This window comes from Cynoglossus semilaevis, chromosome 7 (assembly GCF_000523025.1).
Source record: "Cynoglossus semilaevis isolate Cse_v1.0 chromosome 7, Cse_v1.0, whole genome shotgun sequence".
In the NCBI taxonomy this organism is placed as follows: domain Eukaryota; kingdom Metazoa; phylum Chordata; class Actinopteri; order Pleuronectiformes; family Cynoglossidae; genus Cynoglossus; species Cynoglossus semilaevis.
In genome coordinates this window covers 13,736,989-13,757,216 of record NC_024313.1, presented here as the reverse complement: position 1 = coordinate 13,757,216, position 20,228 = coordinate 13,736,989, and the positions used below count along the sequence as shown (strand labels likewise).

General features: G+C 45.7%; 5 protein-coding genes across 9 annotated transcripts in view; 2 read left to right on the top strand and 3 right to left on the bottom strand.

Annotated features, from left to right (window-relative positions):
- Window positions 1-1,044, bottom strand: part of asap2b (ArfGAP with SH3 domain, ankyrin repeat and PH domain 2b) — a 9,468-nt gene extending 8,424 nt beyond the window's left edge. For all 3 annotated transcript variants that reach the window (XM_025056729.1, XM_008313673.3, XM_008313674.3), the window contains exon 1: window positions 883-1,044. In XM_025056729.1, coding sequence (XP_024912497.1) covers window positions 883-1,008 — 126 coding nt within the window. In that variant the 5' untranslated portion in view covers window positions 1,009-1,044. The remainder of the gene's footprint in view (window positions 1-882) is intronic.
- The window catches only part of LOC103381396 (NACHT, LRR and PYD domains-containing protein 14-like), a 16,277-nt gene extending 6,551 nt beyond the window's left edge, over window positions 1-9,726 (top strand). The window contains exons 2-13 of one of the 2 annotated variants that reach the window (XM_017033476.2): window positions 1,611-1,837; window positions 2,012-2,098; window positions 2,249-2,359; window positions 2,623-2,730; window positions 2,830-2,907; window positions 3,282-3,360; window positions 3,883-4,120; window positions 4,477-6,229; window positions 7,222-7,395; window positions 7,467-7,640; window positions 7,735-7,781; window positions 7,975-9,725. In XM_017033476.2, the coding sequence (XP_016888965.2) occupies window positions 1,764-1,837; window positions 2,012-2,098; window positions 2,249-2,359; window positions 2,623-2,730; window positions 2,830-2,907; window positions 3,282-3,360; window positions 3,883-4,120; window positions 4,477-6,229; window positions 7,222-7,395; window positions 7,467-7,640; window positions 7,735-7,781; window positions 7,975-8,510 (3,459 nt within the window). In that variant the 5' untranslated portion in view covers window positions 1,611-1,763 and the 3' untranslated portion in view covers window positions 8,511-9,725. Of the gene's footprint in view, window positions 1-1,610; window positions 1,838-2,011; window positions 2,099-2,248; window positions 2,360-2,622; window positions 2,756-2,829; window positions 2,908-3,281; window positions 3,361-3,882; window positions 4,121-4,476; window positions 6,230-7,221; window positions 7,396-7,466; window positions 7,641-7,734; window positions 7,782-7,974 lie in introns of those variants that run through there. The other variant, XM_025056723.1, reaches the window with a different exon arrangement.
- Window positions 9,727-9,889: 163 nt separating this feature from the next.
- ccr6a (chemokine (C-C motif) receptor 6a) lies at window positions 9,890-12,529 on the bottom strand. Its single transcript, XM_008313672.3, has 2 exons — window positions 12,346-12,529; window positions 9,890-11,140 (listed from the first exon to the last, which is right to left on the bottom strand). Exons 1-2 carry the CDS (start codon window positions 12,502-12,504, stop codon window positions 10,007-10,009), a joined length of 1,293 nt encoding a protein of 430 aa, XP_008311894.2. The 5' UTR covers window positions 12,505-12,529; the 3' UTR covers window positions 9,890-10,006.
- Window positions 12,504-16,238, bottom strand: cep43 (centrosomal protein 43). Of its 2 annotated transcripts, XM_008313670.3 has the most exons (13): window positions 15,894-16,238; window positions 15,515-15,591; window positions 14,796-14,849; window positions 14,610-14,664; window positions 14,349-14,437; window positions 14,148-14,279; window positions 14,015-14,080; window positions 13,552-13,709; window positions 13,313-13,422; window positions 13,093-13,179; window positions 12,947-12,986; window positions 12,787-12,874; window positions 12,504-12,686 (listed from the first exon to the last, which is right to left on the bottom strand). In XM_008313670.3, exons 1-13 carry the CDS (start codon window positions 15,985-15,987, stop codon window positions 12,606-12,608), a joined length of 1,131 nt encoding a protein of 376 aa, XP_008311892.1. In that variant the 5' UTR covers window positions 15,988-16,238; the 3' UTR covers window positions 12,504-12,605. The 2 variants fall into 2 exon arrangements, with proteins under 2 accessions (XP_008311892.1, XP_024912548.1); XM_025056780.1 differs by lacking the exon at window positions 15,894-16,238 and having other exon boundaries at window positions 15,515-15,867.
- Window positions 16,239-16,472: 234 nt separating this feature from the next.
- The window catches only part of kidins220b (kinase D-interacting substrate 220b), a 13,616-nt gene continuing 9,860 nt past the window's right edge, over window positions 16,473-20,228 (top strand). Inside the window, exons 1-9 of the mRNA XM_025056812.1 lie at window positions 16,473-16,824; window positions 17,863-18,021; window positions 18,109-18,207; window positions 18,409-18,507; window positions 18,604-18,702; window positions 18,794-18,895; window positions 19,230-19,328; window positions 19,398-19,595; window positions 20,095-20,193. Coding sequence (XP_024912580.1) covers window positions 17,890-18,021; window positions 18,109-18,207; window positions 18,409-18,507; window positions 18,604-18,702; window positions 18,794-18,895; window positions 19,230-19,328; window positions 19,398-19,595; window positions 20,095-20,193 — 927 coding nt within the window. The 5' untranslated portion in view covers window positions 16,473-16,824; window positions 17,863-17,889. The remainder of the gene's footprint in view (window positions 16,825-17,862; window positions 18,022-18,108; window positions 18,208-18,408; window positions 18,508-18,603; window positions 18,703-18,793; window positions 18,896-19,229; window positions 19,329-19,397; window positions 19,596-20,094; window positions 20,194-20,228) is intronic.

The following is a 20,228-nucleotide window of genomic DNA, read 5'->3' as shown; positions in this document are numbered from 1 at the left end:
TGAGGTCCAGACTTGTTCATGAAGTCCAAATCTGTTCATGAGGTCCAGACCTGTTCATGAGGTCCAGACCAGAGCCCAGACTGAAGAGAACGACTTTTAGAGACTCGTTTTCAGGAACCACAGCAGCCGTGAGGAGAAGACATGGACGTGTGTAGACACGACTGCAGCAGGAGGAGCAGTGGGGGAGGGGGAGTGGGTGGGGGAGGTCATGCAAGTTTGGACTCATTCAAATGGGTGAGGCTCCTTCACCTGGGAACGTCCCAGCATGGGACTAGGGAACGTCAGGAGAGGAAACACTAAAATGAACTCTGGTACTCTCTGGTACTTTTGGATCTGTCGGTACCAGACTTATCCGATATTTTATCCCCAGTTTGAACAGTCGGAACAATGACAGATCCAGTGGGGGACGACAGTGACTTTATTCACGCTGTAGCAACAGCGGCGTTTGGACACAGGAAGTAGAGTGAAGAACTTCCTCTTCTGAAACAGAACTGTTCAAACTGTAGTCACTGGTTTCATTAACAGGAACTATCAGTTCAGGAACCGAGTCACCAACTGACCCACTGACTCCGTCACTGACAGGTTAACGAGTCACATTGCTAACATTTTCATTAACTCACTAAGTATTTACACTTCACTATTGAACTGATGACGTCACTACATCTCTACATGATTCACTGTACGATGACCTGGCTACGTCAGAAAGAACACAAACACACACACAGAAAAGAGCAGTTATGTTGGCTTCGGTTCGTGTGTGTACATGGCCTGGTTTATCTGAACTTGCGGGGGCATTTTTTGTGAGAGCGCGTGTTTCTTTGTGTGTGTATTTGTTTGTTTGTTTGTTTGTATGTGTGTGTGTGTGTGTGTGTGTGTGTGTACCTCCTCCAGCGCAGCCACTGTGTTCCTGCAGTGCAACATCCGGGTGCTGAAGCTGGAGGTAGTGGGCGCTGTATAATCCTCATTGGTCTCTGATATAAACTCCGTCACGCTGATCACTTCCGGCATCCTGAAGTCCGACGGGAAACGACGGGAAAGAAAAAAAAACAGTCACCTGGATACTCAGGCCACGTCTGACGTCATCGCCGCACAATAGAACTACGACTACTGTTACAACTGTTTCTACTACTACTACTACTACTACTACTACTACAAGTACTAGTACTACAGCTGCCGCCGCTGCTGCTCTACCTGAAGGAAGGGGCGGGAACAACAAGGGGTGCGGTCAAATATTACAATGGGAGGGACGTTCACTGAGGGACACACCCCACCACTGTGACGTATTAGTAACGGTAAAACCAGGAAGTTTAATTCAGTAAAACAAGTAAAAGAAAAGACTCAAAAATAAATAAAACAGCAAATAAATAACTAAATAAATAAATAAAACAACTTCTTGTTTTGTTTCAACTCAGTATTGAAAGGTCCTGACAGGGATGACCACAGGTCCTGACAGGGACAAATGTGTATCGATGAGTGTGAGAGTCTAAAGGTCTGGTTCAGAGTTAATGTGTGACTGTTCACAGTGAAGTGAGGTTTAGACGTCAAGATCAGACCTGGGATTAAGATTATTTGAAGATCAGACGGTAAATTCTCTCTCGGGCACATTTCAGAGTGAAGAAACCTCACTCTCAGTGTGTGGCAGCCAAGGACACTGATGGTTGAACTGCAACAACTGTTGGAGATCACCACAAGGGTCTGGACCAGGGTCTGGACCAGGAAGATGACCAGGAACAGGAGCCGGAGCAGGACCATAAATTAACAATATGTCTGTTCAAAGACTTAAAGCTCTTTTTGAAAATCCTGGACTCAATGAGGGACAGGGAGCAGCTGACGAAGAGTGAGTTCTGTTTGATCACTGATTACTGATCGGGGTCCTTTCATTGACACCGTTTGTCGATTACTGATTGGTCCTTGTTTTTCTTTTTGACTAAATTTACTGTCAGTGATTTTAAAAGGTTTCCTAGAAAATGTTTACATTGGAATTGTGCTTCTCATGTGTTATCACTACCAGGGTCCAGCAGAAGGGGGCAGCACCTCTTGCAGCACCCAGACACAAACGGGTGAATCAATGTGATGTTAGCCATGACGGAGGTCGAAGGTCAAGGACAAAACAACTTTGATTTTTGATTTTTTGATTTCCAACAAACTTCACTTCACTCTCTCTCTCACACACACACACACACACACACACACACACCTTTATCTTTAAACTTTGTTAAATTAAAATTACTTCTTATCTTTTTTTCAGTTTTCTTCATGAAAGATACAAAAATTTAACATCTGTGAAAAACGACGAAACTGACGGTGGGAGAAAAGAAGAAGAACAAGAAGAAGGCGGCGGCTACGGCAGCTCTGCAGGGTATTTCATTACAATATATTTTATTTATTTCTACATATATTTCTATTATATCATACTTTTATAATTTTGTTTTTAAAATTTTACTGAAATATTCCAAATAAAGTTCATGGTTAGGGTTAAAATATAAGCTAAATGTTAGCTATAATAATCAAATATGATATAAGTGAAAGCTAAAAGTTCTGTTTAAATATGTAATATGGGCGGAGCTAAAAGTAACTGAAAATTGACGTTAAAATTTCTTTCATTCTTTTGTTGTCATTTAGATTTTATGATGTTTACGGAAAACAAAAAAAATTTCTGTATGAAGCCACGCTTGGAGATGGCGATGTTGTCAGCAGTGACATCACCAGTTATGAAGACAATGAAAAAAGGTCAATCAAAGGTCAAACTTTTGAGGTAAACTCTGGACCGGACTTTTCTGTCCGTGTCCATCTAACGATGAACGCTAAAGTTTTTCTCTTTTCTCTCAGGGTTGACGCTGTTTACCACAAATCTTTAAACTCACCGACGGTTTACGACCACGTTGATGACGACGGCGACTACTATGGGTAAGAATTAATAAAACACTTCTGAAGAGAAGCTAAAACCAAAATATCTTCAATTTAGCTGAAGCTAAATCTTAGCTATTAATTTAAAAATATATTAAAGCTGTCGTGAGAAACTTGGTTAGCCACATAGGTTAGCGAATATATAGTCTAACCTTTATTGAAAAAAAATAGTAATACTTAATATGGATAAATGCTAACTAAAAATGAACTAGCCTTAAAAGAGGCTAATTATACCAACACAGAATTGTCAACACAAGGCCAAAAATTACATCATCATCATCATCATCATCATCATCATCATCGTTATTATTATTGTTATTAATCCAAACCCACCTGACCAGAAAGTGATGTCTGCTTCTTCTTGTCTTCTACAGGATTTACGAGGCGATCCCGGATGTTCCCAGTAACCAGTACCAATCCAGGAACCCCACGGAGCTGGACTGCATCTTTAAGGTACCCTGATCCTCATCAGTCCTGGTCTAGATCCTGGTTTTTCTTAGGACAAACAGAAGCAGAAACAGTTCTTTTTGTTTCTTTTTCACAACAAAATCAAAAGGACTGAACCTGGTCCTCTCCAGACCTGTAAAGCAGGCCACACCCCTGGTCCTTTACAAACTAGTTCCTGGGACTGTTTTCAGTTCCATAAATCCTGGTTCAGGTTTTCAGATAATACCAAGTCCCTGTAGTGGAAGTACTGTTCCTGGTACTATACCCATTTTCTGGTATTCATTTCTGCCAAAGAAACACATACAGATTTTGTAAATGTCCTTGGTTCCTGGTAATCAGTGCCTCAGTGGAACTGCACATTGTTCCTGGTACTGTTCACTAACCCACACAGGTTCCTGCTTCTACCTCAGGACCGGCCTGTAATTCCTGGTACTGGCTTCAATTTCTGCTGCAAAGATACAAACAGCTGCTACTACTTGTCTTGGTTCCTGCACTGGTACCGATCCCTGTCTTGTTGTTCTTCTCCAGGGTCTGGAGGAGCACCTTGGTCTCTTCATGAAGCAACAGCTGAGGACGTACAGACGGAGTCTGAGTCCAGACTGTCCAGAGTCCAAGGACCGGGAGAGTCAGAACCAGGACCAGGGGCTGGTTTACGCAGAGGAAGAGGAGGCGCAGGGAAGGAGGTGCAGGAAGGCCTTCTTTAAGATCACGCTGCACTTCCTCAGAAACATGGAGCTCCAGGATCTGTGCAACACTCTGAAGAACAGTAGGTTCTCCAGGTTCCTGCTCTCATTCTTGAAGACCATGGAGTCTCGTAGACCTGTAGCCAGGATCAGTTGCACCGGCTGTTATTAGGTCTTTGAGGCTAACATTTCACTTCCCTGTCGAGCTTTGACGTTTCCTTTAGCTTCTCTTACCTACATTTTATGTACCATTAACACGCTAGTGCTAACTTCCTGAGAGTTCTGGGTTGTGGATTAAATGTGCTAAGGATGGATTATTTTGTCAATCTGGATTAGAGAATCCTACATTGTTAATCTGGATGATGTAATCTCACTGTCTGATTATTTTGGGTTGGTTCCGTTCTTCCTCATCCTCTTCATCTTCTCCCGGTTCCTTCAGGAATGGAAGCTGCGGTTTGTCAGAGAAAACTGAAAACCACCTTAAAGACGAGGTTGGAGGAAGAGCTGAAGGAGGTGATGGAGACCTTCAGGAACCCAGTTTACACAGAACTGGCCATCATTAAAGAAGGAAGAGAGGAGGTGAATCCAGAATACCTGTTTGGAACAACTTCCTGGAAAAGAAACCCAACAGAAACCATCAGACAGAACAATATCTTCACTTCCTGGTCTGGAGGAACTGGACCGACCAGGACCGTGATGACCAAGGGTGTAGCCGGAATTGGGAAAACTGTCCTTACTCAGAACTTCACCCTGGACTGGGCTGAGGACAGAGCCCACCAGGACGTCCACTTCATCTTTCCCTTCAGCTTCAGGGAACTGAACGTGGTGAAAGAGAAGAAGTTCAGCCTGATGGAACTGATCCATCACTTCTTCACTGAAACCAAAGACACCGGGATCTGCAGCTTTGACCAGTTTAAGGTGATTTTCATCTTTGATGGTCTGGATGAGTGTCGACTTCCTCTGGACCTCCACGGGACTGAGGTCCTGACGGATGTCACAGAGTCCACCTCAGTGCAGGTCCTGCTGACCAACCTCATCAGAGGAAACCTGCTTCCTTCTGCTCGTCTCTGGATCACCTCCAGACCTGCAGCGGCCGATCAGATCCCTCTAGACCTGGTTGACGTGGTGACCGAGGTCAGAGGGTTCACGGATGTTCAGAAAGAGGAGTACTTTAGAAGGAGGTTCAGGGATGAGGAGCAGGCCAACAAGATCATCTCCCACATCCAGGCTTCTAGAAGCCTCCACATCATGTGTCACATCCCGGTCTTCTGCTGGATCACTGCCACCGTTCTGGAAGACGTGGTGAGGACCAGAGGGGGAGGAGCAGAGGAGCTGCCCAAGACCCTGACGGAGATGTACGTCCACTTCCTGGTGGTCCAGTTTACAGAACCAAGTACTTGTGGGAGATCAGAGCAAGAGAAGAGGAAGATGATCCAGTTCCTGGGGAAACTGGCTTTCGAGCAGCTGCAGAAAGGAAACCTGATCTTCTACAAAGAAGACCTAAGACAGTGTGGTCTGGACACCAGGTCTGCTTCAGTCTACGCCAAGGTCTTCCCACAGATCTTTCAGGAGGGAAAATGTTGGTACCAGGACACGGTCTTCTTCTTTGTGCACCTGAGCATTCAAGAGTTCCTGGCTGCTCTTTACGTCCACCTGACCTTCATCACCTCTGGGGTCAACCCCATGTCCAAGCAGCCATTAGTGACCACTCCACGTTTATATAGAGTCTTCAAAGACAAGCCCAAACTGATAGTCCTTCACCAGAGTGCCGTGGAACAGGCCCTAAGAAGTTCCAGTGGACAACTGGACTTGTTCCTCCGCTTCCTTTTAGGTCTTTCAGAGGACACCAACCAGACTCTGATGACCAAGCTGCTCAAACCGACAGGAAGTGATGTGGACGGAGGACAACAAACAGTGGAGTTCATCTGTGAGAAGATGAAGGAAGACCTTTCTCCAGAGAAGAGCATCAACCTGTTCTACTGTCTGAATGAACTCAAGGACCAGTCCCTGACCCAGGAGATCCAACAGTCCCTGAGGTCGGGACATTTGTCTCCTGCTCAGTGGTCAGCTCTGGTTTTCATCCTCCTGTCCTCAGCAGAAGACCTGAAGGTGTTTGACCTGAAAAAGTTCTCAGCTTCAGAGGAGGCTCTTCTGAGGCTGCTGCCGGTGGTCAAGGCCTCTGCAAGAGCTGTGTAAGTCAAGTCTGTCTGTCTCAGGGGGGAGGCCCAGAGGGTGGTGGTGGGGGAGAGAAGCAAAGCAAAGGAGAGAGGATGACAGGCCGTTACAGTGAAAACAGAACTTTACCTTTAAGGTCAGATGTTAACGAAGTTCTGCTGAGTTTGATTTGACTCGATCAAATCAAATCATCAGACACCAGTATCAGGTCTGGATCAGATTCCTTCCTGGACCAGGAATCTGTGAGGTGAAGACAGTGACAAGTTGTCATGACAGAGTGGGAGGGTTGAAAGGAAGAGAGAGAGAGAGAGAGGGAGAGTGAGACAGAGAGAGAGAGGGAGAGGGAGAGAGAGAGCTCAGTACATCACAGAAACTCAGAACTACTTCCAGGTATTCATTAATACCCAGATCTACTAGTTTAATACAGACTTCCTGAACAATGTGAAAATAATCAGTTCTGGGACAGACAGTAGCAGACAGTGGAACCGATTCAATAAAGAACAGTAGCAGTTTGAAACTCTTGTTGACTTTGTTGATTTTATTTATCCCACGGGCACTTTAGGTAGTCCACGGCGACTACGAGGTGACCCCTGTTTTAAAAGATATTTCTTATGTTGACAGAGGTGGTTTAATGGCTGGTCTAGAGATGTGTCCAATATGGGGCTCAAAGGACAGATCCTGATCAAACATTACACCAGGTTCTAAGGTGATGTCATGTAACAATAGTTCCAGATGAAGCCTCTCTTAGATGTTCGGGCTCAGTCTAATTACTTTGATTCTATCTAAATTTAGAAGTAGAAAGTTCTTGATGTGGTCTGGTTCTTAATGTCTTTTAGACGTTCCTGGAGTTTCAATATCTGTCGTCTGTACGTGTGGATGAATACAGTAGAGTGTCGTCTTTATAACAGGGGAACTGATATTGTGATCTGTAATAACACTACCTGGATAACGGTCCTGCTCCAGACCTTTTCAAACTGTGACGATCTTTGCCTGTTTCTGGTTCCAACAGGTTGAGCAACTGTGGTCTGTCAGAGCAGAGCTGTGAAGCTCTGGCCTCAGTCCTCAGATCCCCCACCTGCAGCCTCAGGCACCTGGACCTGAGCAACAACCACCTGCAGGATTCTGGAGTCAGACTTCTTTGTGAAGGACTGGGGAGTCCACATTGTGTCCTGGAGAGTCTCAGGTCAGAGGTCTATTCCTGCAGCAGCTGTGGGTCTAGAGTGTGGTTGTTTACAGTCACTTTGTTGTGTCCAGTTTGTCAGGTTGTCTTCTCACTGACGATGCCTGTGTTCACCTGGCCTCGGCTCTCAGTCTGAACCCCTCCCACCTCAGAGAACTCGACCTGAGCAACAACAACCTGCAGGAGTCAGGAGCCAAACTGTTGTCTGCTGGACTGGAGCACAGCAGCTGGAGGCTGGACAAAGTTAGGTCTCACACACACACACACACACACACACAGAACAACGACTGTGTAGTGATTGACTGACACTGACGATGACTCCTTCTCCTTCTCCTTCTTTAGGGTGAGCAGTGACGAAAGTCAAAGGTCAACCTCTGATCTCAGGCAGTGTAAGTTTATTTAGCTCCATGCTAATGTTAGTACCCTGTCTGAACAGAACCAGGTCCAGGTTTTAACTTCCAGACTAATCTTGTTTCATCATGTTTTCATATAACTTCCTGTTTTTCTCTTGCTGCTACCTCTCAGCTATTCTTTTCAGACTTTCATTGGTGCGTTGTGTTAATGTTCTCTTTTTGGCTCCAGTTTCCTGTGAAATCTATCTGGACCCAATCACGGCTCACAAGAACCTCAGGCTGTCCAACGCTAACAGGAAAGTGGACCAGGTGACCCGACCGTGTTCATATCCTGAGGACCGGGACAGGTTTGACATCTTCTGCCAGGTCCTGTGTGGGAAGGGTCTGAGCGGCCGCTGTTACTGGGAGGTGGACTGGGAGGGACAGGTGGACGTGGCCGTGTCTCTGAGAGGAATTGGGAAGAAAGGCTACAGGAAAACCTGCAGGTTCGGAGGAAACGACATGTCCTGGTGCTTAAGCTGTTCAGCCGACGGTTACTCCGTGTGGCACAACGACAAGGAGACACCACTGCACACGTCTTTTGTCTCTCACAGGGTCGGGGTTTACGTGGACTGTCTGGCTGGAATTCTGTCCTTCTACAGAGTACCCGACCGGTCGCCACTACTCCTTCATTCCTTTACCTTTAAGTTCAGTGACCTTCTGTATCCAGGCTTCCGAGTCTGGTTTGGTTCAGTGTCTTTGTGTCCCAAAGATATGATGGCATAGGTAAATGTTAGTGGAATTAGGATGTCCCAAACCTGTGCCAGAGGCTACCCCTGCTGGGACTCAGACCAAAGGAAAGGCTGAGCTGCAGTTCCACAGACAATTCAATGGAAATCACGTGATTTAGGCGCCTCTTCAGGCAGCAATGCCCCCGACATCCAATCAGCAACTAGTTTCACCTCCCCTGAAGTAAGCAGAGAAGTGAACAATGGTGGACAAGCTTATCATCACCATGTGAGGGCACCAACACTGCTTCTACGTCTTATCGGGACTGGAATAAGAACAGAGAGAATGGGCTAAAGTTAGCTTCTGGTCTTAACGCATTCTGCTACAAAATTAGCAAAATGTGTAGCAAAAAGCTATAGCTTAGAAAAAGCCTGATAAAAAAAGCAGGATGTTAAAAAAATTAATTTAATGACTTAATGTCCCAAAGTTAGTCATAACTGCCAAAGTGACTACTACAAGTATGACAATAATAATAATTCTACAGGTGTCACTAAAGATTTAAAAAAACTTATATTAAATATACAAAAATCACAGACTGAAATGAGTTGGACTCACCTCGTCCTGGTCTTGGTACCAGTCCTGGTCAGGTTCAAACAGTTTTATATTGATTGTGTTTGAGCAGTAAACGCATTTGTGTTGTTCTTGAGTTTGAGAAATAAATAAATAAATAAACAGGAACTGATTTGTAGGATCAACACTGGAACACTGAGTTCCTCCAAATGGTACTTTGGTACTTATGAAGGATTCAGTGGAACTAATACTGACACAGTAATGACTACAATCCACAGACTGAAGACGGATCTTCACTCCAGCTGTGATTTACACATGAAGACAAATGTTTTAATTCCTGTTTTAATTAGTGTCTTCAAGAGATTTGAAAGAGGAAATAAACTTTTTCAAAACCTTAATATCTCATTCCTTCAGTTCTTTAGAGGGGAACTTTAACAGCGTGTTCACACCAGGGACATCCCTAGTGGACATGTGAGGAGTTCACACCAAGTTGTTTCGACTTTTTTAACCAACACAGATCCACTGCTGCTCCATCACTGAGTTCCTCTGTTGGAACTCATCTGTTCAGACCAGCAGCATCTGTGTCTCTGTAGTCAAAATCAATGAGAGGTGAAGGAAGCCATCTACGTCAATCTGTAGAAACCATCTCAACAGAGGAGGTGGTTTGAGACACAACCTTTCATCCACCTATAATGTCGTCCTGATGACCTGGATGACTGAGAACCTACACAGACAAAATCAACGATTTTCTTGTTTAAAAGACAACCACAAACTCTGCTGGTGTTCTTCTAAACCAGGCGTGCCCAAACTGTTCCACGAAGGACCGAACGGCCGACAGACAGGGGGCGTCTTTTCTTTAAAACAAACTTTTATTTTTAACATCAATATGGCTGATCAAAGTGAATAGAAAAAAAACAAAACAATCAAATTAAGCAAAAATCAAATTTGCTTAATCAAATTAAGCAAAACTGCTCATTTGTGTGTCACATTGTGAAAGACGAGCCGTTCTCACTGGAGCAGTCCACTGAGCGGCGCGTGGACACGTAGACCTCAGAGGTAACCCTGGAGAAGCGGCGGGGGGAAATGTAGCGCTTGCCCAGACACCAGAGATCCTGAACAATTCTCCTGAAGTGGTTCCTGAACTTCACGCCTACAAAGGCATACAGCACCGGGTCCAGGCAGCAGTGCAGGTAGGCCAAGGTCTGGGTCACTGTTTTGCCCACCTGCAGTGCGTCTGAGGCCTCACACTCTTGCTGCTCAAACATGTTGACGGTGTGGTACAACAAGGTGATGTTGTAAGGCAGGTGGCAGAGCACGAACACCACCACCACTGCCAGAACAACCCGCAGGGCCTTGTGCCGCTGAAAGTTTCTGGCTCTCTGCAGAGTGACGATGACGGCAGTGTAGCAGAAGGTCATGACCAGCAGAGGCAGGAAGAAACCCACGGCCAGCTGCGTGCTGGGAACCGTCACCTTGGTAATCCAGGCCACCGTGTCGTTGTAGAACCTGAACTCACAGACGTACTGTGGAGACCTGCTGGTCCCGTTCCACTGATGGACATCATCGCGGGCGTGTAACGGCTCGTACCAGCTGTAGAAGTAAAAGGTCGGGACGGACAGCAGGATGGCAAAGGTCCAGACAATGACGCAGATAACACGGCTGTAGGGCAGCGAGCGCAGTCTGAAACTGCGGCGTGCCTGGACGATGGCCACATAGCGGTCGGCGCTGATGCAGGCGAGCAGCAGCAAATCACTGTACAGGTTGACGCTGTAGCAGCCGCGCAGCACCTTACATGCCACCGGTCCCATGGACCAGGAGGTCAGCTCGTTGTAGACGATAAGAGGCAGCGCCGCCACGAAGAGCAGGTCTGCCACCGCCACGTTCAGCAGGTAAACATCTGTCATGGATTTGGTTCGCTTGTAGAAGGCGTAGGTTACGATCACCAGACTGTTCCCCACGAAGCCCAGGATGGCGATGAAGGAATGGATGTATAGCCACACAAACCGCTCCACCTGGTTGTTGTTCTGGAAAGAACAGGGTTCCACGATGTCGTAGTCCAGGTCAGTGAGGTTGTACATGAACTCCACTTCATTCTGGGCCATGTCTGACTTCTTCAGCTGGAAGAAAAACCAAAACATTAAGAGAAGAACCTGGTAAATAAAAACTAAAGTGGTCAATTTAAACGAAACCCTGTCCCGGGTCATCAGCTCTACAGCACGAAGCACAGACATGTCCACTCCAGACCCCACAGCTCGGCAGGTCTATGGGGTCAATGGTCTGGTCAACACCAGCTGACCTCCAACCACAACCACAAATCTACACAGAAACCAACGACACACACCTGGAAGGTCTGACACACCACACGGTCCACAAACCACAGACACCAAAGCCAAATGATGTCATTATGACATCATCAGCTTATTTAAAAACAGGAAGTGATCATACGAGGGGGCCGGCTCAAGAACTGGGTCATGACTACATTCAAGGTTGTTGAGGACTTCATCGTGGGATCCGGCCCACTCTACACTGTTTCAGCCTTTTGCAAACGAGTCTGACACAGTTTCAGCATGTGAGAATGACACGAAGGTGGCGCTGCAGTGACCAGTCTGCTCCAGTTGTGGTTACTAGAGGCGGTGAACATGTGAGTGTTTCAGTCAACAGAGGAAGTCTGCAGAAGAAGAAAAAGAGGTCACGACCCACTTCTGATACAAGCCGTTTTTTCTTCTCTCCCTCTCCCTCTCTCAGCAGCAGGGAGCCCACACAGACACAGGTCTGGGCCGGGCCGCAGGTCTGGGCCGGGCCGCATCTTCATCGAGGTCAGTTCCTCGAACGGCACTGGTTCCTCTCTGTACTTCTGCTCCTCGGACACCGGGGGCATGGCCTCAACTTCTGACACTTCTGCTTGTTTAACGGTCATCTGATTTCTACCAGCAGTGTCCACTGAAGAGGTCACATGACCCAGAGCAGGTTCAAACTTCATCATTAGTCATGTGTGTTTCAGATATTCATCAAAATGGTGAAATCATCATCTAATTACCATGACCTCAACTCATCAACCACATTATCTTCTCACAATATCAGCAGATTATTACAGTATTATATCATTATTATTAAGAATATTTGACCTCCATTGTACTCTGACACCTGCTTCTCTGAAAACCATGTCTAAACTGTTCTTTCCTAAAAGCCTGGAGGTTCAGATTCAGTTCAAATCATACGCTCGTTTTATAACAGATTAAAATTAGAATTAAATTAGGAGGAGGATGGTTTTCTATTAAGGAAAACAAACAACAGACAAAAATGATGAGAAAAAAAGACTCACTGTTGGAACGTCGACTACGATGCTGCTGCTGCTGTTGCTGATGCTGCTGCTGCTGTTGGAACGTCGCATCCGGTGCTGCTGTTGCTGCTGATGCTTCCTCTCTGGATTGACACTACTGCTGTGTGTGTGTGTGCGCGCGTGTGTGACACATACAAACATGTTTCCGGTTGTGAAGACACTAAACTTTATTTAAACCAGATTATTGACAGTAACAGAATAGGTGAAAATACCAACAGGTACTCGGAGGTATTCTCAGAGAATCAGGTCACGTCCTCCATGTAATCAGCGTCACGACTGTGTGTGAGCTGAGAGATACTCACGTCACGAGTGCTGTCGTCCAGCTGCAATCACATCACAATCACACGGTCAGTTTCAGATCTCTGACTGGTCACCACATCGCTCACTCTGATTGGTCAGTCAGTGAGGACTGAAGCTGGTCACCTGATCACTGCTCTCAGGTCCTTCAATAGAAACTTCCTCAATTTCTTCACCGATGCTAAAGGAACTTTTTGACAGATCAGAGCGATGACTGAAAACACACAACACAGACATGTCAATAGGCACGCCCTCTGCTGGACACACCCTCTGTGGGACATCTCACCTGTTGAAGTCATCATCATATTCAACATCCACGTCCTCGTCTGAAAGAAAAACAAAAAACAAAATCAATAAACTTTTATTGCTATTTTTGTGGCCCACTTTGGGCAATGTACACTTCCTGATCCGTGGACAGGAAACCACTCTTACCTAAACACAAAGATCCATTTTTATCCTTCTGGAGCTTTGACTGCTCTTTGACTCCACCTCGTGCTCCTTCTCTTTTAGGTCTGGAGTCTAGGGTGTGTGTAGAAAAAAGAGGAGAAAAAAGAGGAGAAAAAGGTAAGGAGAACAACAAGCATTATCTCTAGGTGGGGGTGGGCAGGGGCTCCGATGTGTAATTCTGCACTTTGTCAGCAGAATTACTGACCGTTCCTGTTGTGACTGTGCTCTGATACTGGTGGTGCTCCTGCTGAGGGGGGGGCGTCCTCACTCTGTGACCCTGCTGGACTCTCCCTGCTGCCTGACGGCTCTGCCCTCCTGCCACACAAAGGCAGAGTCAGCACACAACAAAGGCTCTGCCCATCGCTTTAATTCCTACTCAATCTCAGCCCCGCCTCTCTGCCACTCAACGGCGCCCCCGTCTGTGACGTGTGACCGGCCCCTCACCAGCCGTAGGTCTTTTGAGGTTTTGGCAGCGGGTCGTCAAAGAACGAATCTCCATCATCCAGGTCCTCGTCCATATCCAAGTCCAGGTGCTCCTTCCTCAGACCAGGAGAGGGCGCCCTGTTGTCGTTCAGCAGCTGCGTTTTATCACTAACAACATCCTGGAACAAGAACAAGATCAGATCCTGGAGTTCAGGAGGGGTGGACACAACAGCAATACCAGTTCAGTACCAGTTGCTGATTGGTGAAAAGTATGGATTAAATTCAGCACATCTGAATCAATATTTTAACACTTAAAGGGAAGTTAAGCTAATGATGATGTCACTAGTCAGGTGACTTCTTGCTCTGTGTCGTTTCATTGACAGTAAGATTAGCAACCTGATGCTAACTACAGGTAAAAACAACTGTTAATAAATGAGAGGCTAAATACCAAACAACGTTAGCATTAAGTGTTAATCAAACACACCTTACTGACTGGGGGGGGGGTGGTCGACTCCTGGGGGGTGTGGCTAACCTCCTTGTCCTGGAAAACCTAAACAGAAATCTATTTGTATCAAGACTTTTACTTTGAAAATACTTTTCCAGAGTGATTTCCTCACCTCGCTACTGATGCTGACTCGACGGCTCCCCCTCCTGACCAGCTCCAGCAGCACAGGAGTGTTGTGGTTCAGTTCAGACGCTGACAGACCCAGACTTCTACAGACCACATCCCGACCGTCCAGACCACTCAGCTGTGAACATCAGAAGAGGTTTGAAGAAGTCCTTGACAACACGGTGGCCCGGCATCAGCACCAACTCACCAAGTCGATCTCAGGCTGGAAGACTGCCATGGTGAAGTCCAGGTTAAAGACCTGCAGGAAGTCCAAGATCAGACTGGCCACCAGACGACCTACAGACACAGCCCGGTTTAGAGAGGGACTTTTCTACCATTCATGTAAACATCAACCAACACTTGACCCTGAAGTTCCAGACCTGGACCTCAGCTGGAACCTGAATGTAAAGGAAGCCAAGACTGATTTGTAGTTCTGGAGATCTGGTGAAGATAAGAGCAGAAGACTAACCTTCTTTGGTGCTCAGACACTTCTTCAGATTGTGGTTGATCAGAGGGGTTTTGTTCTGTTTGGTTAGAAGCAAAATAAGAAGGAGAAATGAAGAAGAAGAAGAGAAGAAGAATCATGAGATACAATCAGCAGATCACAACAGTAGAAAAAAGGAAAACAAAACAGTAGAAGAAGAAGAGACTTCACCTCCACTGTGTCCTGCTCCTCCATGGCCAGAAAAACAGCAGCTCTCAACTCAGCCTACAGGGGAAACATCATCGCTGCCGTTAGCTCTTTCAACCTTTTTACTTACGTACATTGATTCCATAGAAATAAAGGTTATATTCTCAACACCTTGAGTTTGTTGTTTTTATTATTATTCTATTATGACCACTATTACTTTGAGAAAATCATCAGTACAAAATATTTTGAAAGTTTTTAATAAAACTTTTTGTAGTGTTTAATAAACTGATGCCGTGTTGCAAAAGTGACTTCAGGTGAGCACCTCAGAAATGAAAACTAACAGGAGCCTAACAGGGCTACTAGCAGGCTAAAATGGCAGCAGCCAATTAAAACATTCGTGCACAAGGCTTACATAGCATACAGACAGCTGACATGGTAACAGTTAGCTAACATGTTTAACAGCAAGCTAAAGCGACTATTATTAAGTTAACAATGCTACTAACGAGCTATAAAAGGCTAACGAGTCTGCCAGCAACATAACTAGAAAGCCTTACAACAAGCTAACGTCGTTCACAACAAGATAATAGGATCCACAGCAGCTTAGTAAGATTACATTACGGTCAAGTTGCCCATAGCTCGAGAGAAATTAGTTAACTAAACAAGCCTACAATGCTCACACCAAGCTAACAAGGCTAACGACTTTCAATGCCCAACGGATGTGACTTGACAGTCGGTGTCCTTACCTTGATCTTGTTCAGGACTCCATTGGTTTCCAGGTTCTGGATGAGGAGGTCCCGCAACTCCGTGTCGTCTTCAGCTGCTGACATGGCGTAAAAATGAAGAACAATTTAACTATCTTTAGTGCTAATAAACAATTACTCTTCCGCTTCCGCTCTTTCTTCTTCTTTGTCAGATTAAAGGAAACTCAATAGTGTAAGGGCACCCGGGTGCTCTCTGAGTGTTTTGGCTGTTTTAATATTTTCTAACGAGGGAAGATCGGCGCCTTAAAATGAAATGGTTGTCATTATGTTCTCAGATTTTTTAAAAAACGGTTACGCTGTGACGCCGCTTGCTGTTGAGCGAAATAAGCAACACTAGCTTCACACTACAACTATGACTCACGGTCGTACTCCGCGTCATCCCTGAGTTCTGCTGTTGTATGTCCCAGTCTCCTCTTTCTCCACGGGTTTGTTTCCTTCCTTTCCTTCTTTGTCATTGTCTTCACCTCAAAAGTTCCTGCGCCTAGAGAACCACAGGACCTGCTCCAGACCTGACACCGATATCATTCTTTATAACTAATCAAACCTAACTCAGCAGAACTATTTTAACATCAAACATTAATGATAATGTTTTTCCTACAACGGTACTGTTTACACTGTAACAGTCAATGTTGTTTATATACTTGTTAAACTTATTTTTCTTTTTATTGTAAATATAAACTCAACGTTGATTGTGGATTTCCGGGGATTTAAATCAAAATTATAAAACTGTAAAGGCCATTGAGACAAATGTGTTTTTTTGAATATGGTCTGAACTAAAATCACTGATTTTCTCTATGGACTTTGGTCTGAACTAAAATCACAAAAAGAGAACAGCCCAGGGAAGTAGAAGAAGCCAGCTTTGATCTTATCAGACTTTAATGTTAAAATCCATACTTTGTGAATATTCATATAAATGACTCTCATACTCTTTCGTAGACGCCCTTACTACGTAACACGAATGACAAAAAGCAAAACATCAGACAAACATTCTGCAGAAAATGTGTGACTTTATGTCACACATTTCATTAAGTTGTCTGCAGCGGAAGTGCGCTGTGAGGGCCCTTATTGTGAAAACCCTAGGCGAAAACGTGCTCCCAACTGTTGGGAACTTGACTGTCGCTTGTTGTTTGTGCACATCAAGATGGCGAAGATGCGAAGTGAAAGCGAGAAGACGCAATAAAACAGGCCGAACGGCAGCATAAACCGAGCCGCGGAACTAGTCGAATCATAGCTACACTCCAGCCGAAACCATCGCAGAAACCTGCTGTGGACGAGTCGTTCTTTTCCAGAAGGTTCGGTTCAGTCGTTCCAGCGGTAGTCGGCAGCATCATTTCATTCGTTTGATTGACACCTCTGACGTGGGTGAAAATCGACGAAGAATAATCAGTTGATAACGGTTTTATTAAATAGTTTGCTCTCATTGCAGCAATGGTTAATTTGTTAGTGAACGCGGTTTGGTTTAATGATTGATCGATGACGTCAGTGCAGTGAAGGTTATTCAGGTGATCAGTGATCGCTGGTGTAACAGGGCGGGGCCTTGTTATAACACTGTAAAACACACAACACTGTAATGTTGTGTGTTCGTGACGGTGTGCGAACACAAATGTACACACATTTTAACACAGCCGTGATGACGTCACATAATGCATCATGTATACATCGTGTTTACTGTAGCTACAGTATATACATTTATAACCAAATGTACTCACTTTTCTTTCCTTCCTTTCCTTAATTGACTGCTCTAAAGTGCCACCAGGGGCGCTGTTTTCCCCATCATTCTGATTCATACTCCCTTTTAATTTAATTATCAACCAAAACATTGTTTATATTTTTATTTTGTCTTTCAAACACTTACAGTTACGTTACATTTTGATAAAACACGTTGACAAAATGTATCATTTAAAGAATTGTTTTTTTTAATGTTTTTAACATTTGGCTCCAAGCTCCACCAACACATTTTAGTACAGATTTTTAACCCTAATGTTGAAGTTATACATTTTTATATTTATACCTCATCTATACACACAGGAAACACACATTCATTTAATTTAAAGATCACTGACAGGTTTTTATGCTAACATACACTGTTTATTCTTTAACGTTTTTATGAACTGTATAAATGTCATAATTTCAAATACTGATAAACATCAGTGATTCTTGATGAAAGTACAGATTATTTGTTAACATTGAATCAAAATACTCTGTTCGGACAATAGAAAATAAATGTTGGTAAAATGGATAAAATGTAGTCGGTCATTTTGACTGACAGTCAGGGACTGTCAATCATTGACCTGCTGACCAGTGATAGTCATTGTGTATGTGGTTGGCAGGGGGCGCTGCAGTGACTCGGTGCAGACATGGACACCACCACGTCCATCAAGATGACCACTCTGGCCATCCAGAACCTCTTCAGCTACGTGGAGGAGGAGAACCTGGCGGCACTGCGGGCTCACCTGGACCGCTTCAAGGAGGTGGACGGACGCAGTGACGTAGGTGTCGCTCAACAGGAAACAGGAAGTGTCTTTTTGTCACACGTGTGTCTTTCTCATGGTCTGTGGTGGTCTGTGCTTCTTCAGAACGGACAGACTCCTCTGATGTTGGCAGCAGAGCAGGGCAGTCTGGACATCGTCCAGGAACTGATTCGGAGAGGAGCCAACGTCAACTTGGACGACGTGGTGAGACACAAAACACTGAGGGGACAGAGGCCGAGACAGAGTGAGCTGGGGATTGGGGGGGGACGTCTGATCTCACTGCCTTACACGCAGGACGTCCTGAGTTTGAGCCCCAGAAGAACCAACATACTTGGTGCCTCCTGTTGGTCAGCGGACCAGCTGTTGAAACAACAATGATAAAGTTGTCTTTGTGTGTGTGTCCAGGACTGCTGGTCCGCTCTGATCTCTGCAGCTAAAGAGGGCCACCTAGAGGTGGTGAGGGAACTGCTGGAGAATAGTGCCTATATTGAACACAGAGACATGGTGAGACCACACACACACACACTATCCTACCACCATAGTGATCGACAGTCACTGGTGTACAGCTGGTTTAAGGTCGATGGTTCTTCACTGTTTCAGGGAGGATGGACAGCCTTGATGTGGGCGGCCTATAAGGGGCGCTGTGACGTTGTCAAACTGCTGCTGGAGAACGGAGCCAACCCTAATAACCAAGGACAGGTAACACACACACACACACACAGATCCTGATGTGTGTGTGTATAGGTCTTCATGTTAATGTGAATGGTGTGGACCTCATGTCTCCTCCCAGCAGTACAGTGTGTATCCCATCATCTGGGCTGCAGGACGGGGACACGCCAACATCGTCCAACTGCTGCTCCAGAACGGAGCCAAAGTCAACTGTTCTGACAAGGTGAAGACTGCCCCCTGCTGGGGTAAATACACTGATACACTTTAAACTCCTCCAACCCCAACGACCAAACTGTGGTCTCAACTTCCCTGGTAGTCCTGGTCCAGGTCTTAGTGTCCTCCTGGGACACAAGAGTCCACATGTGGGCGGAGGTACGTTAGCGTTAACGTTAAAGATAAACTGACTGGCCCCAAACTCAGGGGTGAGGCCCCCAACCAGGAGCCACACATGTCCGAGACCTCGGCCTCCTACAGTAGACCCTCATCCACCACTGAACCACAGGAAGGAGGTGATGACAAGACATAACCAGTGTGTGTGTGTGTGTGTGTGTGTGTAGTATGGGACCACGCCCCTGATCTGGGCATCCAGAAAAGGACACCTGGACTGTGTTCTGCACCTGCTGGAGAGTGGTGCTGATGTGGACCAGGAGGGGGCGGTAAGACTATAACAGTGATGATGATGATGTTTGTGGGAGGGGCCAGTCTGACAGCAGTCTCTCTCTCAGAACTCCATGACAGCTCTGATTGTGGGGGTGCGTGGGGGCTACACAGAGGTGGTGAAGGAGCTGCTGAAGAGGAACCCCAACGTCAACATGACCGACAAAGACGGGAACACTGCCCTGATGATCGCCGCCAAGGAGGGCTACACCGAGATCGTCCAGGACCTGCTAGACGCAGGGACCTACGTCAACATCCCAGACCGGGTCAGTTGATGTGTGTCTGTCCAGAGACACTGTGACACTTATGTTAGCCTAAGTCCTGTTAGCTTCCTCATACCGACCAACCAGGGATGTCGCCCTCACTCCACATCACAGTGAACTGAAGCATCAAGTGTTACGGTGAATTTATCGGAACTCTTCCCGTCAAAAATGTTATGCTATAATTCAACGCAAACGGAACCAAAACAAAAATACACAACAGCCACGTGTGTGTGTGTGTTTACGCTGACAGTAGCATCTTCACACCAGTGCTAACATTCAGCCTCCACAGTATTGCTAACATTTACCCTCTTCGTTAACTGCTTAGTGTGACAGGGTCAGTTTTTATGCTAACATAACAGTGACAGCGGTGCTAACTTTTAACCTGCGCTCCTTTCCATGTTTTGTCAATATGTTAGCTTTAATTATCATCATTAATATGTGACTAAATCAACCACCAGAGTGCGCTAACCTCCAGGCTACCATTGTTCTCTACCTGTGACAGAGTGGGGACACGGTGCTGATCGGCGCAGTGAGGGGGGGTCATGTGGAGATCGTCCGAGCTCTGCTGCATAAATACGCAGACATTGACATCAGAGGACAGGTGAGACCACCTGAGGTGAGACCACCTGAGGGTGG